The sequence below is a fragment of the Cavia porcellus genome, unplaced genomic scaffold (genome assembly GCF_034190915.1).
Source record: "Cavia porcellus strain 051 isolate PalLab524CR breed Dunkin Hartley unplaced genomic scaffold, mCavPor4.1 scaffold_13, whole genome shotgun sequence".
Classification (NCBI taxonomy): Eukaryota; Metazoa; Chordata; class Mammalia; order Rodentia; family Caviidae; genus Cavia; species Cavia porcellus.
The window spans coordinates 68,704,551-68,724,878 of record NW_026947496.1 but is presented as its reverse complement, the minus strand read 5'-3'; the positions used below and the strand labels follow the sequence as shown (position 1 = coordinate 68,724,878).

The window sequence follows — 20,328 nt, the reverse complement described above, 5'->3', positions numbered from 1 at the left end:
TGAGTTTTAGTCTAAGACACTTGGATTCATTCTTTCACACAATACTTATTGAGCGTCTGTTAGGTATTAGGCTCTCTTTCTGGTTCTGAGATACAAAACTTCATAGAAAAGTGAAAATACTCTGCCCTGCATTCTAGCTTAAGAGGCAGATAATAAAGAAACAAACTCATGATATAAAATCCTCTGATATGATGGACATGGTATTACTTCTGTGATATCTCTTTCAAAAATGTGTAACATGAATTGAATAGTCAAAAAATACAAAAGAAGCCTACATTGATGGATATTCTACAAGATAATTGTTCTTACTCTTTAAAAACGAAAATATCACAAAAGACAGAATAGTTAAAACAGCATTCCCAATAAAATGAAACTAAAGTTATAAGAAAATTAAAAAGCAATGCTAGAGTAGTTACTGGGGCCATTTTTAATGCTATGTAGGATTTTATACCCAAATTTCAAAATTTGAGTATGAGGAGTATAGTATTGCATTAATTTCAATTTATGGTTTTTACATAAAATATATGGTTTTTACATAAAATCTTTCCTTAAGAAAAATACACTGAAGTATCCAAAAAGAAGGGCATTGATGTTGGCAATTTATTTCCTAACATTTCAATAACAGTAATAATGACGCTAAGAACCATTGCAAACATATCTACACAGGTCAACAAGAAACCCAAAAAGCACATTTTTAAAAATATTTGTAATCAGTGAATTTTAGTGAAGGATATATCAGCATTCAATGGTCTTATCTTTGTTATTGTACATATAGAATTCTTTGAACAAGCTTAACAATAACGTAAATAGTAATAAGTACTCTGAAAAGTGAAGGTGAGTAGCACAAGAGGGTAAGGTGATATCTTTTGTAAAATGAGCTTTGATTAGAGACCTGAAGAAGTAAGAAGTGAGAAAACTAAGAATGGGACGGCATTGCAGGAACATGAAATAGTAGGAAAGACCAGAGTGTTCTTGGTCTGTTTGTTGGTCTGTTTGTGGAATGGCAAGGAGGCCAGGAGAATTGGAATTGAGCAATGTAAAAGAACAGTAAAAATAGCAATCAGAACATGGAGGCCTTGTAGGCCATTGAAAGACATTACTTTGTATTGTAGTAAGAAATTACATTATAACAGCTGTATTTTGATAAGAAACTATCTTGAAGTTCCAAGTAAACTAATATTATACTCTAACTTCTGTTTTAAATAATAATTTGCCACTTTCCCAAAAGTGTAGCAGAGCCAGAGAATAGAATATAATTGGACATTTGAGAAGAGCGACTAAAGAAGCAGTGGACAAGGTGAGACAGGATGTCACATTAGACTAAGTTTTTGGTGATGGTGAGAGAAATGAATGGATTCGGAACACATTTTGAAAGAATCATTGACTAATGTGTTGGATAATGGCTTATATATGAAATATAGAGGAGAAATTGGAGCAAGGATGACTCCAAGATTTGAGATCTGATGAACTGGATGAAATGGTAGGTTGTTTACTATTTAGAGTCTTTAAAATAAACAAGGTAGAGGCAGCTTCTTGGGTCCCTTCAGGAGTACAAGTCTCAAGAAGAGTTTCTCTATAAAAATCCAACTGATCCATGTGCCCTGAAGATCCCACTATGAACATATGGATTCAGGGTCATCAAAGAGAACACACGAGGGGAAATTCGAACACAAACAGATTTTCCCCATGACTTGCCACGGCCCACATACCCATGTGTTCTACCACCAGCAGGAAGAGGCCTGGAGGTGACAGAGAACATGATGGAACCTGCTCAGTGATTTACACTGTCTTCTCTGTCTCTCTCTCTCTGTCTCTCTCTCTCTCTCTGTCTCTCTCTCTCTCTCTCTCTGTTTCTCTCTCTGTCTCTCTCTCTCTCTCTCTGTTTCTCTCTCTCTCTCTCTCTCTCTCTCTCTCTCCTCTCTCTCTCTCCTTACCCCCACCCTGAAAGCCATCGTATACTCCCTAGAATATGCTCCTTCTCCTTGTATATCCTTAGGCCAACTCGGACCATACTCTTGTCACTTGGATTGGACCCAGGCACTGATCATGCCTAACCACAACTGCAGCTCTTCAGCCTCAAGTGTGCCTCCCTTCCCGAGGTTCCCTTTCAGGTTCCCAAGTTCACCCGCATTGTGAATTTCTTCCTTTGGGTTTAAGCTTCAGAAAGAACATTCTCATCTGTTTCCCTCTGCGCTAACTCTTCATAATGTTGGCTGGTCTGTTTCATTTATGTGTACACCCTGGTCTCTTGGACCCAGTCCTTGCCTAACTCATCATCCTGAAAGATAAATACACGAGACTATGTGATAAAGGGAGAGACTGGTGGCCACAAAATTGGTGGAAAGTGTCAATATTGGAATTATTGGGGAAGCAGAGAAGGAGAAAGGACTTATTTTCAGGGTATATTAATCAGCTTTCTCATTGATGGACAAAAAGTCTAATAATTACAACTTAAAAGGAAGAGAGGTTTATTTGGCATATTATGACTCAGGGACTCAGTTCATGTTCTGCTGACTCTTAGGCAGAAACATCATGGAGAAAGGGTGTGGCAGAGCAAAACTTTTTAGTTCATAGTGACCAGAAAGCAAGAGTAGGGGACAGAGCTAGAGAGCACAGGATTAGGGACCAGTTATAGTAACTTAAATCATACTCCAATGCCCCACCCACAGTTACCCTGAAGTGGGCATTTAATGAACCCCAGGCAACTGCTGAGTCAATCAAGTTGACAGTTAAGTTTAACTAGTGCACAAGGGAAAGGAGATTGACCTTGTTCCTGGCAGAGAATGGTGTTTGACGTAGAAAAATGGCACATTTTGCGTTGGCTAGGCCAGACATTGAAAGGATTACTATTGTGGTATCTCTTTGCCCTGTCTCTAAGGAATTCAAAGCTGCAAGACACAGAATGCCTACCCCATACCAGTACTTATACCTGTGAGTCGGATATACAAAGATGGAAAGCACAGCCCTTCACCACCGTGCATAAAATAAAAGTTTGCACAGTGTAGTTGGGATGATGCACTGCTACAAACTCTGGTAGACTAATGATAAAGTCTTGGAGGCAGAAAGTATTAGAATTCATTTGATGAAGTTGGGGAAATTTTTGGGCAGGCCATGGGAAGAAATACCAGAGCTGAAAATAAATGATGAGCAACAGATCTCTAGGAACATCCAGAAAAAAAGATCTCTCCAACAATGCAGCATAGACAAGACAATCTACCCATTCTTACTACCAACTGCAACATATGCTAACCATATAGGTCATGTGCAGCCCTAGAAAGACTACAGATGTTTCCTCAGTGCAGCTCTTTGTGGTTGAAATGTCATCTCAAACAGCACACAGTTTACCTTAAGGTTTATTGAGCACTCTATTAGTTTGCTAGGACTGCCATAACAAAATATCACAGTGTGGAAGGCATTAATAACACAGATTTTATTTTCTCTCTGTTCTTCAGGTTGGAAGTTCAGAATCAAGGTACTCATTTCTCCTGAGGTCTCTCTCTTTACCCTCCAAAGGGCTGCCTTCTTGCTATTTCCTCACAAGGTCTTTTTTCTGTGTGTCTCTCTGCATCCAAATTTCCTTTTATAAAGATAGCACTCAGATTGGATTACAGCACAAAGTAATGGTCTCATTTTAAATTCATTACTTCTATAAAAGCCTTATCTCCAAACATAGTCACATTCTGAGGTACAGGATACTAAGTCTTCATCATAAAAATTTAGGGAGGAAACAATTTAGCTTATAACCAGTACTTACTATTTTGCAAGGCAGTACTTAATAAATTAAGCCTAGTATACATTGTACTTTTGCTCTGTAGCCCACCACTCAATCACTGGACTCATTTGAATCCAAATCTAGAAAGTCCCATTATCTAACCTTTTTTCCCTCAAAACAGCATTTTTACCATTTAAGCAATCATTTGATCCAATTTTCTGTTTTTCATCAGACTTCCTAGAACCCAGCCCTCTCTTCTTGCGAAGAAAACACAGTGTGGCTCTGGGATTGAATCCGTCCTCTTCACTGTCCCAGATAGCAGCAGCAGCAGCAGCACAGACAGAGAAGCACTAGGCCACTGCAGCACCTGCTGGGGCTGGGGCTGGGGCTGGGCGGCCACAGCACCAGACAACCTGCTGTGACCCCTCCTAATGGGCATGGTGAATCAGAATCCATACTTTTAGTTCCTTCTTTGTGGCATCTGGGTAGACAGATTCCAGGGCTGGAGAGTGTCCCAGAAACTTGCCATGCAGTGTTACAATCCCAGAACCTTATAATATTTCATCCTCAAAAGAAACCCGCGAAGGAAGTATTATTACCTTTGTTTGATAGATGAGGAGATTGAGGCTCAAAAAAACTTTCCTGTGTTCACTGTTGGGAACCAGCAGAGCAGGAAATGGATAGTGAAGCCAGCCTAACTACAAAGCCTTGCACTTCCTACCACATCTCTTCCTTAAGCATCAAAGACTCCTTTGTCTCTGCACATAAGATGATCCTTAAAATTTTCCCTTCTTCTGTAGACCTTGCATATGTCAGAACATCTTTCTGTGGTTGGTTGGTTGGTTGGTTGGTTGGTTTCTTTTTCATCTTGAAAATAGTGATGTTGCCCCTGCTTCACTCATGGGTCTATCCAAGGAAAAGTGTGTTAAATCAAAAAATGTTGTATATCTGTGTTTCTGTAGCCAAAATATGAGATACTCTCATCTTGACATTTGCCACTAAACAATATTTAACTAATATTACTACTCAGAGATTGCATAATATAAGTAAAGGCTTTCAGAATGGAAGACGATGATGTTTGAGAAAGTTGGTAGTTTTTGTTTCACTACAGGAAAATAAACAAGAGGTAGACAGGCCTTCCATAGTACTATACACTCTTCCTACTTTAGCAGTTTTGAAATTAGAGTCCATGATACTTCTGTGGAAGAAAACATGGCAGCCAGCTTCCAAGCGCAGAAGAAGCAGCTAGCATATTTTTCCTCCTAGGTGCATCTGATGTTAATTCTTGCCCTCTAAGGCACTTAGATACTATTCTGACCTAATGTTCTGTATGTAGCGATTTCCAAAGGCCAAGTTTGGTCTTCTAGAGAGCTTCAGGGGTCACCATAGATTGCCGTAGTGTTTACTCTCTTGTTATCTGGCCACCATCATCACCTGAAATGTGCCCTTCCCACACACACCTGTACGCACTTCCTTAATCACTTCTATTTCCCACTCTGTCTATGCCAGACAGCCCAGGCCTCTCAGAAAAGGTTTACTGGGTAATTGTATTTATAGCCCTATTGTAAACCTTGTAAATCCTCAGGGGATACCAGAACACTGTCTCACAGTATGCTGATTCCTGCTTCTCTATTTAAGTCTAATGTAGCTGTATGTCTTCCTTCCTAAACTCCATTAGTTTTTTTAGTCAATCATTTAACAAACATATATAGAGCTTAAGATTTTAAGTTTTGAAGTTACACTGTTGCTTGGTTTTAATCTCAATGCTAGAAAATTTGCTGACTGTGTTTGAACATAATACTTAACTTCTCTGTGCCATCATTATGCATAGATATAGTATAGTACCTACCTTGTAGGATTCATGTGACTACCAACAGATAATTAATTTAAAACACTTTGAATGGAGTCCTGTATATTGTAAGAATTAAATAATTTCTTGTTATTGTAGTGAATATCATTACATTGTGGTAGGCACTGTGCCACATGTTGGAAGTAGACTCGTGGTCTGCAGGGAAGCCCAGAGGCTGAATGTGGGAAAGACAAATGACAGACTTCTATGCTGCTCACTGGGAGCCACACAGGAGAGAGTATCCAGTACCTTCTGAAAGGAGGTCCAAGTAAGGCTCCAGAGAGAAGATAAGTATCCAGGAAAACCAGATGTTTTCCAGGCACACTGAAATAGATATGGACTTTCCAGGCAGAACAAAGGTGCCAAATATTTATGCATTCTCAAAATTAAGGAGCTGCTCTTAGTATGTCTGTGGACATGGGGCAGAGGAGAAGGTGACCTGCAGATAATGCTATAGAAGTATGTTATCTCTTCTCAACAAGAAGGATCCTACATGCCTCAAGAAGGAGCCTGAGATATTACTTAGGAGTGAGGAACCCTTTGAAGTAGTGAAATAGTTCAATTATATGTTTCAAAGTTGATTTATCGTTCACATTTGGAAAACTTTCTCTGACTATTCCAACCCTCTTTGATAGCTTTCTTCTCTGACATATTAGAGTAGGCAATAATCAAAACACTTGACTTATCACTTGATTATATAAATATGAAGTCTCGTATTACCCTTGGATTGCTAGTTCTCTGGAATTAGATCTTAGACTCCTTAAAAGAAGACCACTGAAAATCTTTTTTATTTCCCTCCAATACAATGAATTTCAGAGCTGGAAGGAAATTTAGCAGTCACTGGATTTATCCTGTCTATTATTGATAGAATCCAAACCAGGGAATTTTAGAGACTTGCCCAAGACCACACAGCTTATTAGTGGCAGAGTATGCAATCAATCATATTCAATAAATGTTGCTTTACCAATATATTCATTAGCAGCTGCTCTTTTTTCAGCTGGCTGTAATAGTAAGAATATTTCTGACTTTGAAATCACATTCCAGATTCAAGTGAATCAGACCCTGGAATATATTGTGCTTGCTATAAAAGTCCTCAGACTGTAGGTGGGTAAAGATCTTGGTGAGAAAGTCATTTTTCATCATAGACACTGCATTTCCCAAGACCTTAATGTGTGCTCTCTGCCCCTAAATAAAATGTCTGGGATGGATGTGGGAGGTGCTCTGACAAACCACAGCATCGGCTGAATGTAGCGTAGATGAAGCCAGTCTCTCTGGCTGAGGGACAGACACCGGGTGTCAGGGGAAATGAGTAAGGGCATGACAAAAGGCTCGTTTTCTCTATCCTTAGATGTCATCAGTTGGATTTAATAATACCTTATCATGAAAAAGAGAAAACAATGACTATTTCAGTTGAAGACATAATTCTGTTTTAGAAAACTTAAAATGTAAAAAGGAAAATGATGTTCATTTTAAGATCAAAGATATAGATCACACATGAGTATCAAGGATAAGGCATTTTCTTGTCAAAGGTTTTCAAATTACCTCATTTGAATTCAGGAATTAAAGCCAGTTGTGCTACTGGTGCCGTCATTAAAAGGCAAGGGAATGTCTATTTAGAGACTACTGAGTTTATGGTTAAATGTCCACAGACAGGAAGCTGAGCTGCAGTACTGACTGTAACTCCTGATTTACTGCCTGTGTGGGCAGAGACTCATTTACACAACCCTTTTCCCACGCAGTGCAGACTTTAGATCCTGACTGAAATGATCAAGCACATGTTGGTTAATTAACTTTATGTGCTACTGCAGAAGAGACTGATAAATCAATCTACCTGCCATTACACTCACCTTCAGGCTGAATTCTTTGTGTTTCATTGCTCTCATGATGCCTGATTTCTGCATTCCCTAATTAATTGACATAGAAGTGTTGCTCAACATGGTAACCACATGGATTATTACTAATCCATCGGACACCAGAAAGATAAAACACATTAACCTCAGGATTACTAAGAGAAGGTCAAAGGTGGGATACCTTCTCATCAAAGTTCATTTGGTTTAAAGGACTTTTGAAGTCAGAGAGGCGTATATGTGGATCTTGATTCTATAACTTCCAAACCATTTAATTTTGGATAAGTTACCTGGTTTCTGTTTTCTCATCTCTAAAATGAGGTAATAAAATTAAATGGATCATCTATCCCTCCCTATTATTCTATGACTGTGGATGGCTCTAGTCCATTCATTCTTCCATCTCTGAAATGACTTTCACATTTCTCTCTTCCAAATTCCAACATCTCATCCCTAATGTTCCCATCTTTTCTCACTCAAGTGACAGACTTGTTTCTATTGTCACTAAGAAAATAAAAGCAAACAAAATAAAAGATCCATACCCTATTGGCACCAGCTCTATCATTTTTTCATGTCAACCTCCTAAGGATAAACCATCTCACTCAAATCTAAGGTCAACCATTTCTCTTGTGCACTGTATCCCACCATGTCTCCTCACTCAAAGACATCGTTCACCACCACCCTATCTTATCCATCATCAGATTAAAAGCATTCTGAAATAATTCTACTATATTTGAACAAATCAGAACATAGAACTTCCTAAGATACTAAATCATCCTCCAGCTACTGACTGTTTTCACTAATCTCCTTCATGGAAAAATGCCTCAAATAAATTATCCCAGCTTGCAATCTGTACTCATCCCTTCTCCAACCATTCTTTCTCAAAAATTTCTCATGTTTTCATGTTCAGCACTTCACTGAATCTATACTGTTAATGTCCTGCAAAGATACTCCCTTTTCCAGATATCATGGCCAATTCTTAAAGCTCACATTGTCTGACATTATGACCAGGGTTAATTTGATACTATCTGTCATTCTGTTTTCTTTGAATTATTTTCTTCCCTTAGGTTCTAAAATACTCTTCTATGGGTCTTCTCCTTCCTCACTGGGCTCTCCTTCAGTTCCTTTGCTCCTCTTCATTAATCTTCTTGTTCTCTAAATATCAAAGTATTCCAGGATGCATAGAAGCTAATCATTTTTGTGACATCTGCCATTTTCAAGAACATGATATTAGTTTTTCACTTTAGGTGTTCCTATCTTGCCTCTGCTCTTTTAAGGCTAATTGGAGAAATCAAGGCTTTTTGAACTCACATTCAGGACTTACTTTTACAGTTAGGTACTTCTTTTAAACTAGCCATTTAAATAAGAAATATCACACTGGCTTCCAAATAAACTCTCTGGCTCCAGAAGTAGGTAGGCCTGACACAATTTCCAGCCACATCTCAATGGACAGAGAAAATGCTGCAGGCTTTTTGGCATCATACTTCAGGGAGCTGACACCAAAAGTAGATTTGCTTTGCCATCCCATATCCCTTCCCTTCTCATCCTCACTGATCACCATAAGTAGTTTTATCTCTATGGACGTAAGGGGTAACTCTCTTTTGCCTCCCCTGCATCCCATAAAGCCTCAGTGACGATGGAAAGACTGTGGAGATCAGAGAAAGGCAGACTGAACTTTGAACTCTGGTCTGGATTCACATAAGCTGTGCGACTATGAGCCAGATACTTACCAGATACTTGCTGGCCATGATGGAGCTTTTCTAGAGAATCCCCACTGTATGACTCTGTAAAGTGGAAAGTGGAAAGTTGGTTTCATACAACTACATCCAACTTCAGGTGTGCAAAGAAGCACCAGGAGAATGGGGATAACAATATTGCCAATTATTTATTGTAAAGTAGATGTGAAATTTAATGGATTAAAGTACTAGTTAAACTTGATGAATTAAAGTACTCGACATCTTCAGTTGATGAGTATGTAGGTAGACAATTTGAATGGAACTCTTCTTGTCCTAGCTAGACTCCCATAAGTCTTCAGGGTGACAAGGTGGCCAAAGGCTAGGATCTCCATAGACTGATGCAGTTTTGATTAGACCAGGTGCCCCACATAATCCTTAAGGCCATGTTAGGTTTGTATATGTAGTGATTTGGCAGGTTTCCCAGCAGGGACTGAAGTGTACAACACACACTGAAGCTTGCATTTAGAACTGACTTAAAATTACTCTCACTGCTTTTTATTGATCAAATTCCCAAAATCAACAAGAGACAAGGAGTGGAAAACAAGCTCCACCTTGATGGGAGTAGATACAAAGTCACCTTTCAAAGTGTTCTGAATAAGAGGAAGAGGGAGGAATTTGTGGCCTTTTTGAAGTCCACTCCAAGCACTAATGACAACATCTTCCACATCTTTTGATGAAGGTAGACAATTAAGGTAGAAGTGGCAGATCTTGGCAAGGCCACACTGACTTATCCTATGTGTTATGTAGGGAAACCCAACAACATTTGGGGAGACCCTTATTAGAATAGAGCACTGAGCATGTTTTAGCCTGAAGATTTGGGTCATAGATATTCATTCCAGATAATAGGAAAGGCATCTATGAATATTCAGGTATAAAAGGGAGCCATCTTGAAACTGAAGTGACTCATTAAAGATCGGGCAGCAAGTGGTTCAGTTCTTTCATCTGTACAGAGGGAAAGTTGAATATTAAATGCTGGCAATTGAAAAAACCTAGTAAATATGCGAGACTTTGAGAAAGTCACAACAGTTAAGACAGACAGAGCAAAGCAGATATCATCAGACTCCAGAACTTACCACTCCCTGGAGCCAATATTGAGATGCACTTCCTTATGAAAAAATACATTTCTTAAAAGACTCCAAACAAGAGACTCTCATAGTAACATCTAGATTTCCCAAAGATCCCTCTAGCATCAGTCACATTGGACAAAAGTGCAGACAGCATTCAAAACTAGACCTTCAGAAGCTAGTACTTTGCTAAACCCATTTTTGTGTCTCTTCCTAAGTCTCAAAAGTAAAGGAGAAATGTCCTAGTCTTCCATCTTCCATGGACAAAAATAAGAAAGAGGTCCAGAAGAAGAACAAAGAAAGCCAAATATGTAATTTAAATGTCTGTCCAACACATTGTTTGTTCATGTGCATCAGACCCAAGTAAACTTGAGAGTTTCTGGTTTGTGTCCTCTGAATAATTTAGCTAGACTGATGTCAACTCAGACAGTAGCCTTTTCTGCTTAGATGTGTACAGAGACAAGTGGCTGCTAAGTGGTCATAAGAGAGAAAAGTCAGTGCTACATACCAAGCCTTTCAACTCATGAGTGCATACTTCATTTCCTATTACTCAAATTCAAAAGATCAAAAACTCAATATAAGATGTTTTGATTTCACATTGTTGGAATATTAAAGATTCAGGGAAAGAAGAATAAAGACAAAAGCAAAAGCAGTGGTGCCCTTTCTGCTATTCTGGCTTGGTGGGAGCAGGGGTCGTGGGGTGCTGCTGAATTTCATCTTAACTAAGCACTGACATTTCCCCCACCCACACAGAGACACACAGGAGCTTGCTTGGAAGCTGAGGGTATCACTGGGAACTGTGCAGTGCATGGAGTAGACCTCACCCCCACAGCATGAGTCTGCATGATCCATCGTAAGAGAGACTGTTCTGTCATTGCATTGCAGCTCCAGAAACTAAAACGATCACTTTCTTTCAAGACCAAGAGTTTACGGAGCAAAAGTGCTGACAACTTCTTCCAGCGAACCAACAGTGATGTGAAGCTACCAGCGGACATGCTGGCACAAGTCAGCCCCAGCTCCAGCCCACTGCCTTCACCTGGAAGCCCGACATCCACACCCACCAGAGCTGGCCTGCAACCCAACAGTGGCAAGGCGCATGCCTTTCAGGAGCACATCTTCAAGAAGCCCACTTTCTGTGATGTCTGCAACCACATGATAGTGGGTAAGGCCTTCTCCTGCCCATTCCTCCAGGTTAGGCACCCATGAAAGACTGAGTAACAGTGGTGTACATAGGTCCAGGTAACCTCAGACACATGGACTCTTGAGAGATTTGCATATAGAATTGTTCAGGAGTGCTTTGGGGAACAATATTTGTAGAAAGGTAAGAGAAGCAGTGGGCAGAGGGACAAGTTGAGTTGTGACATAGCTACAACAAAGAATTCAGCAAATTCCCTAGGAAGTCCCAAAGCCCTTTAGAGTTACCTTACACTAGGTTTCCATGTGTCATCCTGTCATTACACATGAGTTTTGGAATGTTTGTTGTTTCCTAAGGAGGCCACTGTCTAAACCAGTGAAATTGGGCATGTCAGTCACTTCCAGGATGGTCAAAAGAATAGAAGCCTGCAATTCGCTTCCCTTTTTACAATGGCCCAGTTAAGAGACATGATGTGCAAATGCAGAGCAATATCCATCCATATTAAAACCACAGATACAAGTCCTGTTCTTATTTTCAGGAAAGTATTATATACCTATACTCTCATTTTCCACTCACTATTATACATGTTCTTCCTTCCAACAGATATATTTAGAAATAACATTGGTGCCAGTCAATGATTTGCTTAACAATTTGCTTAGGCAAAGTTTACCTAAAACTCCAGTACTTAAAAAGTAGCCATGGTTTGCTGTGGTTCAGCTGATCCATATGCCACTCCATTATTTTTCTCTTATGCTTTCTGCGAACCAGTGCCCCAGATATGTTACGTTCTTTTCTTGGCAAGGACAAGTGGAAACACACAAAGCTTCTGAGGGACTAAGGTTGGAGGTAGTACACTGCAACCTTTCCTGGCATTCCATGAATTCAGTAATTTAAATGAGTGACAGTCAAGGAATGGAGGTATCTACTCTTACTCTAGGAGTAGGTTCTACACACCATCTGCATAAGGGAATGGGTATAGGAGAGGAGAAGCATGGGGCCAGTTATCCAGTCTACTGCTTAGATCTCTCTGGATTGCTGATCCTTTTCTGACTGATAGATTCTGCTAAGTTTTGAAGCTCCTACCACCCTGCTCCACTTCTTTACCTGGCATCTAAATGTCAGCATGATGGGCTGCCAGTGCTCTCATCATGTTCTCTGTTCAGAATGCTTAGACAATCCACCTTCCAGCTTAGTTTTTGTGAATGCTTAGCTGCCACGTCCGATGCAGCTCTTGAAGTTCCTTGGAGGAAGGATGGAGAAATAAAGATAAGAATCAGAATACAGAAAGCTGAGGTCAAGTGGAACCCTCTCTCTGGAGGAGAGGAAAGAAAGTACTCAACTACTGAAGCACATTTATTTATGCATTCAGCAGGTTGATGTCACATGATACCCCTCTGCCTAGCAACCTGTCTGCATGGCAGCCTCAGGGCACCACGTGTTCCAGGAGAACCTGGAGTATCTCATTCATTTGGCTTGTTTCAGGTACTCTTTGTTGTCTAGAACAGCCTTGCTCCAGCGGCATAAGTGTGATTGCTCTTCAGTTTCAGCTGCTCTCCACACCACCTCCTAAATCTGATGCATCACTTTAATTTTCACATGAATTTCCACCAGTCTTTTTCAAGGTAGCACTATTCATAACCCTTAAATAGGTGGTGATGAGGTTCTATTTTTAAATCTCATTGTAATGAGTGTGAAAGAGAAAAACAGAGCATGTGTTCTTAAAAATGAGTAATGGAAATGAGTTCACTTTTAAGGAATGTTACAGTCATTACCCTAAAGAGTATTCTAGGTACAACTCAAGTACAACAACAATTTAGAGAGTCTATTCTTGACATATTTTAAAAGGCCTGTGCTAAAGGGAATTGCACTGTACTTTCTCTTATCATAATCAGATGTATATGGTAACTTCATTTTCATTTTGAAAAGACAGGAAAAGGTAGTCAAAAAATCATGTCGCTCTTTTCAAGGGCTAACTAAATAAACCAAATCTTCTAAGAAAGCAAAAGGGGTCTTTAAAGGATAATTTAAATCAAGATAGAAAATGAGTAAGAAAAAAGCTAGAGATGAGGAAAGAAAAGTAGCAAAAATGAAGTACAGACTAATAACCTGTGCTATCTTTCTGAAGCAGTACGTAGGGCTTTTGATTTATCTAACAATGGAACACAGTTGATCAGCCCTGCCTCTCCTTTCATACTCAGCTCTGGCCTTCTGTCTCCATGTAAACATTAGGGAAGACCACTTACTGTTCTCACCTTAGAATGACATTTCAGAGCTTATGTTAAGATTATTCTTATTCCTTTTAATGGATAACTAAAGTTTATATAATGGTGGCTAAGAAAAATCATATCTTATTTCTAGCTGATGCATACTTCTTTAAAAAATAAAAAGACTTCTAAGATTTCTAAGATGAAACGGATACTCACATGTGGTGTTACAGTGCTTCCCATTTGTGCCTTGATGATCCTGCGCCTTATATCTGAAAAGGCCAAACATTGACAATACTAGTGATACCAATAAAAACAGAATAGAATCCAACTTCATCTACTGCTCATACATCTCTGATTTTCCTAGCTCCCTATTACCATCTTTAGCCTTATCCTTGGGCTTCATACCTAAAATTTCTCCTCCCCTACCAAACTGATTACCAACCCTTTAGGTTAAGCATATGTGGGGCACGCCTTCTGGTTACTCTAATCTTATTTCCAGGACCTTGCAAGCCCTTATGATTACCTCCTTAGGCCAGCTTCTTCTGGAAGAATAGGGAATCTAAGCAAGCCAAAAATACCCAATTCAACCTTTCATCGAGGCATGAGAAAAAACATATATGCCTATCAGCTCCAGGGCTGCATATTCCCACCTTTGAGTAATCTTAGAGTAGAAAAATACTGTACCACCCCTTACATTTGAGTGTATCATATTTATTCACCAAGAAGATTGATACTTTCAGTGATAATCCTTGACAATGGGCATGAGGGATGGGGAAACTCATCTTTACCGTGTATCACTTCAACACACTCCATTTATGGCATTCCATTTTTAGATAGATAAAGTACATTGAATGAATCTATATGATAATCTTACTGAAATTTCAAAGACTTCAACATGTGCTAGTAGAACAAACTCTATGCATGGTCTCCTCCATCAATTTTCCTAAGAAACTCTACTTCTTAAATTATTGCCAAATAGCTTGTTTCTAAACTATCTATAAATTAACTAAATATCTTTATTTGGATCCCACTTAGAAGACAGAGCATAGTAAATAGAATCAGATTTTCCAACCAGATAACTAGCCAAATTATTGGATTTTATTTCTTAAGATTTCAAGTTATATAGCTGATACAAAAAAGAACCATTCGCTTCCATAAGTTTCCAACTAGAAATCACTAGGAAAGATAATATAATGCTATCTTAGGTAGGAGTCTCAAGAAACAAAAGTAGGATGAGTAAAAGAAACATTAAATTAAGACATGGTCTCAAATGAAGTCAGCTTCAGACTGACCCCCTGGAGTAGTATCACTAGAGACAAAGGACCAGCCTTGTAAATGCCTATCACCTAGTCACTGGCCACAGCTGTCCCCAGGAAGAAGTAAGCAAGCGGCATTTCAGCAAGATAGATCATATTTTGTTGAGGACAGTTCTCTGGGGCCAAAATGATGGGTGTGTCTGTGAGGAATTAGCAGCCAGTGCTTACACACTAGCATGTTAAACAAGATCTGGACAAGGCACTGAGAGTATCCATTATATCTGCAAGCAGTGTAAAAACACCCTTCACTAGGAATAAATTTAAAATGCAAATAGACCTGAACACTGATGTAACTACAACATTGCTTTGCCATCACAATGAATCATATAACATGAACAAATGCTATTTACACTGACACCCAGACACTTCTGTGGTGTTCTTGTCTGACTATTCATTTGCTTCCCAGCCTGCTCTGAAGCATCCCATTGTTCAAGTTATTAACCAGAACTTGAATGAAATATATACATGCATATACATATAAACATAAAAACATAGAATTGAAAAGAAAAAGTAGCATTTGTTTACCAATAAAGTTGTCTTCTTGGTGAAAAAAGCCAAGCAGAAATTGAAGGAAATATTGAAAAGCAAATGTCAGCTCTGGATTCTCAGGATAGAATTCAAACTCTAAGATCATTTAACTGGATAAGTATTTTAGGGATTGTATAGATTTTAAATACAAATTATGTCTAGCACCTTTTTAAAATTTTACAACTAGAATATGTCCTTTGTGCCATAGTACATTTCCATACTAAAATGCAATATCCAGAACTTGGTGGTTTATCCAATGTCACTATTAATCTCTGGTGCCCATAACTTAACTTCTGCTTTTCTAGTAGAGGACAGCAAGAAACACAGTGCAGTGCTCATGAAACAGAAGAAAATAGTCTCTTTCTGTTTTTTTTTTTTTTGGGGGGGGGGTCTTCCTCTACGCCACTAAGAAAATCATACTGATTCTGGGTGCAAAATTTTAAGTGAAAGTACATAAAACTGGAATGCAGTCACCATAAGGAGATGGTGGTCCCACCAGATAAGAAATGTTTTCAGGAAGTGAAAATATTCGGTCCAGAAAAGTTTTCAAGAGATCATGCATGGTTTTCAAATAGCTAAAGAATGCTCATCTGGCAGAATTTAAATTCACTTGGAGTCCCAAAGGGCCATGACAGATGACACAGTGAGGCAGAGTGCAGACACTAAAATAAGAGCTGCTTAAGTTAATTCCAGAAGTAGTTTTAACAGATTAGAGCAGAGAGTAAAATCCATGTTGAGAAAGTGCTATATATTATGTTCTCTTTGGACATTCATAGCACACATTAGCATTTTGAGATGTTGCCATCCTGAAAGCAACCAGGTTTTATCAGTGCAGAACAGTGGCAGCCACTTAAATGGATTATCACTGAGGAATTGTCTCCTAACACCTGTGTTTCCTAAATTCCACCTGGCTGTTATTGAGCACTCTTTTACACATATCTCTTTAATGTACACAATTTACAGAAACTTTTCAATGCTTGCCAAGGCAATTCATTTAAGTGTTATTAAGACTGCAATTCTACATTCAAAGTTCTTCATGAGATTATCGAATATAGATTAATATATGCAACTGTACCCAGCACATTCCAACTGAGGACACACAAACCACTTTTAAAACTGCATTCTGCTATTATTTTTCTGGATTTTATGCTGATTCTATGTATTGTACATTTAAGAAATGTCTAATTGGGACTGGGTTGTAGCTCAATGGTGGAGTACTTATCTAGTATGTATGATTTCTTGAATTTGATCCCAAACTCCACAAACACACGCACACATGCATAATCTCACACATCTCACTGAGAATCATCTAACTTGAAAAGAGTAAATACATTCCTTTCCTGAAAATAAAAGGTTGGGCAGAAATGAAAGCCAAGGAAGGAGGTGTTCCACCGTCTCCTATAGAAATGGAAATGACACTTATCCAGGACTAGTTCTATGTTTAGGGGGTTACATGGGAGATGCATATATTTATTTTGAAAAATTAAAAATCCTTGACTTGCTACCAAGAAGAGAAGATAAGAGGAGGTGGGGAAACCTGCCCAGGTTACCACATTTCTCACTACTATGCTCCAATAACCTATTTTCCATGTAGAGTCTTAAATACTCTTTTCTGGGCCCATTTTCAGCACTTCAACATTTTGCTCTTCCTTCTGAAACATCTGTGATCTTTGTCCCTCCTCTCTCCGCCCTTCTTGCCCTGTCTCTCTGTCTACCCAATTTAAATCTGTCAAGACCCAATTAAAATACTGTCTTTAGTTAGAAATGCTGTCTTTAGTTAGTTTAGTTATAAATAATAAGCGGTGAACACTTATCATTTCTGATTTTTTTGTGTGCTTGTGTTCCAGGAACTGACCTCATGTCATTTCTTTTATTTTTTGTAATTTTTTTTTATTTTAAAAAGCAAAATATGAAAAAAAAGAATAGAAATGATACAGAATTTCAAAAAATAAAAAAGTAAATAATTTACACTAGTTAATATATTCCATGTTGTTATCTCAGAACTAGTTGTTCAAGTTACAAAATCTAGACACAAAAGTGATCAGTCAAACAATGACAGCACGAACTGTTCCTTTTGATGTTCGAACAGAGACTAGAGTACATATACATATGTACATTTATATGTGTTTACCAATATACATATAATTTTTTCCTTTCTTCCTTTTTTTTCCTTTTTCCTATCCCAGTAGCATGTGTCATTTTGTAGCATTTGTCATTTCCTAGAATATATGATCAGCTCTAATATACATTCCTATTCCCACAACAACTGTGAAACACACCTAGCACACAATGAATATTTCACAAATAGTAGTGGGTGGGTGGGGGGAAAACAGTTTGTCTTCATATACCAATGTAGAAATAAGAAGTAATGTTTAAAAACAACAATAGAACACTGGCATATCTCTGTTTGCTTTGAAAGTCACTCCCACGTGTATCATAACTCCAGCACACCCAAAAACGAGGCCTGACAATGGAACCAGTTTTCTCACCTATTATCTTTCTCTTCATTTTTCCCTCATGTTGCATATTTTAATGCAAAGTTACATGGTACACAAAAGTCATAATGGAAATACCTTCATGGTAAATGACATCCATATCCAAATAAAGCAGCATCCTATCCACTTTAACGCTTTGGCCATAAAGTCCACTGTTACATTATTTCCACTTTATTTATATATTTCCTTGATTTACCTTCATCTCATTTAACTAAATTTTTTTTCGGATTGACTAAGTGCTTATTTTGAAATAAACATATAGAACTTTAAATTCATTTTCTTTCCAATTTACTACTACTATTTTTATTCTTACTACTACATTTTGCAGAGCCTAATGTTCACATTCCTTGGGTAGAGTTGGAACATGTACATAAAACACATTAATTCCTTTTTATATCCCCTTTCCTTCTCCTCCCCACTCCCTTTCTATCTTGATCTCCTCCCCATTTGAGGAAGAGCTATATCTTCACTTCAGATTCTCTTTTATTTTGCTTTTTATTTATAGTTTGAGTTTATTGTGTTAAAAACATGCAATATGTACACTTGTATGTCTGATTTATCTCACTGACCATTACAGGATTATGAATTTACAGTTATTGTTGAGTGAAACATTTAGCTTTCCTTCTTTTGTCTTGCTATGTGTTTTCAATTTTGTGTCTCCTGTTTCTTTCCACTGTGTGTGAGTGGGTCTCACACGCGCATGCACACATGTGGATGCCCACAAGCACATGCAGATGACATGTGTGGTATACATGTTCTTTTTTATAATTTCCTGTGTTTTGAAAGCTATATGTGTTCTAATAGATACATATGAGATTTTCAAAAAAATTCTTTATTCTACTTTTCTCAACTTACTAAAAAAAAGTACAAATTTTATTCTTCTTATTCCAGATAAATTTACAAAGCTTTTAAAATCTCCACTCTTATTTCAATGTCTTATAATTTATAACTGTATTAGTCTTCCCATTGTTGCACAAAATACGTAGCACCTGCAAAGAAAGAGAAGCTTATGTTGGCGAACAGTTTCAGAGATTTCAGGTCTTGGTCATCTGGCAGGAGCTTCATGGCAGGAGGTCCTTGTGGAGCACAGTTGCTCCTGTCATGGCACCCAGAAGCAGAATCCATGGGGAAGCGCGCCAATGAGGAACGGGCCACCGACCAGATACAGCCCCATGAGTTACCTAGGTTCTCTGAGAAGTGTGCTTTATCACCTTCTAGGCATCTCTCAACACTATCAGATTGTCAATCAAGATTAAGTAACTTTTGATTGAGAATAAACCTTAAAATATGCATAGATTTTGTAAGTAGATTTACACATCTTAGATGTTTCAGTGCTCAACTAGATTTGATATTCATGCCCAGTTCTATGACTAAATATCATCCATATTCTTAAGCTTTTACTTTTACTTTACTTCTCAGTGTTCACTGCATATTTTTGGTATTATTATTTAAGAATAGAAATAAGGAAACGTTCATAAAGGAGGGAATTTCAGTGGGCCCTTATTGCTTTATGGGTGCTCCTTTGGCACACAGAGCCTGCTGATGAGCAGAGGCAGCTGAGGGCTTCTTGCAGGCTTTACCTAACGCCTCCCAGATCTTTCTTCACCATTGTGTCCTTACTCCCTTGGCTTTCACTGAACTGTCGGCAATTCTCTCCTTTCATAATCTCCTATAAAATTCAGAGATTTGGGAACTGACGTTTTATGCGATTAAAATATCTGCTATGTAAGTTCCATCTTGTCTACCTCTAATGAAGATTTTGATTGTAAAATTCTGCTTTATTCTTCCTTATGTTCAGCAAACCATCTTCTAGATTGTTTTGAACTTCTGGTTTTGACTTTTTAGCATCTAGTTCTCTTGTATTTTGTTGTCAACCAAAATTAGAGGTTGTCTATGATTGTTTCTTGTTTAACATAGCAAACAGTTCAAAGCATGTCCTTTCTTACACATTCTCAAGAAAAGTAAACCATGCAATGTGGCTATATAGAACCAGCAAATGGAAAATGTGGACAGTTCCAGAGGGTTGAGACCATAGTGTGCCATGCTCTCCGTAGTGTCATTAGCACCAAGCTCATCATCTATCTTTACAGGTGCCCAATATGACTCTATTGTGATTGAATGAATACATGAGTGCCCAGACAGTGAGAAATATTAATATCCAAAGCATACTTATGATTGTTTTAGTTATACACAAGTTGAAGTGTTCAGAACTAAAAATTAAGATGGTAGATAAGCTCAATAACCATTTGTTCACCAAAACTTCCAAAAGCATCAATACCCAGGTCACACCTTCTTCTTCTTCTTCTTCTTCTTCTTCTTCTTCTTCTTCTTCTTCTTCTTCTTCTTCTTCTTCTTCTTCTTCTTCTTCTTTTTCCCCTTCCTCTTCTCCTTCCTCTTCTCTTTCCTCTCCTCCTTCCTCTCCTCCTTCTTCTCCTTCTCCTT

General features: G+C 38.3%; 1 protein-coding gene across 4 annotated transcripts in view; it reads left to right on the top strand.

Moving 5' to 3' along the window:
- Stac (SH3 and cysteine rich domain) overlaps positions 1 to 20,328 on the top strand; it is a 131,606-nt gene that overhangs the window by 45,558 nt on the left and 65,720 nt on the right. For 2 of the 4 annotated variants that reach the window (XM_003473473.5, XM_013156510.3), the window contains exon 2: positions 11,091 to 11,367. The exons of 1 other annotated variant lie outside the window; for it this stretch is intronic. In XM_003473473.5, coding sequence (XP_003473521.1) covers positions 11,091 to 11,367 — 277 coding nt within the window. The remainder of the gene's footprint in view (positions 1 to 11,090; positions 11,368 to 20,328) is intronic. One more of the 4 variants, XM_013156509.3, reaches the window with a different exon arrangement.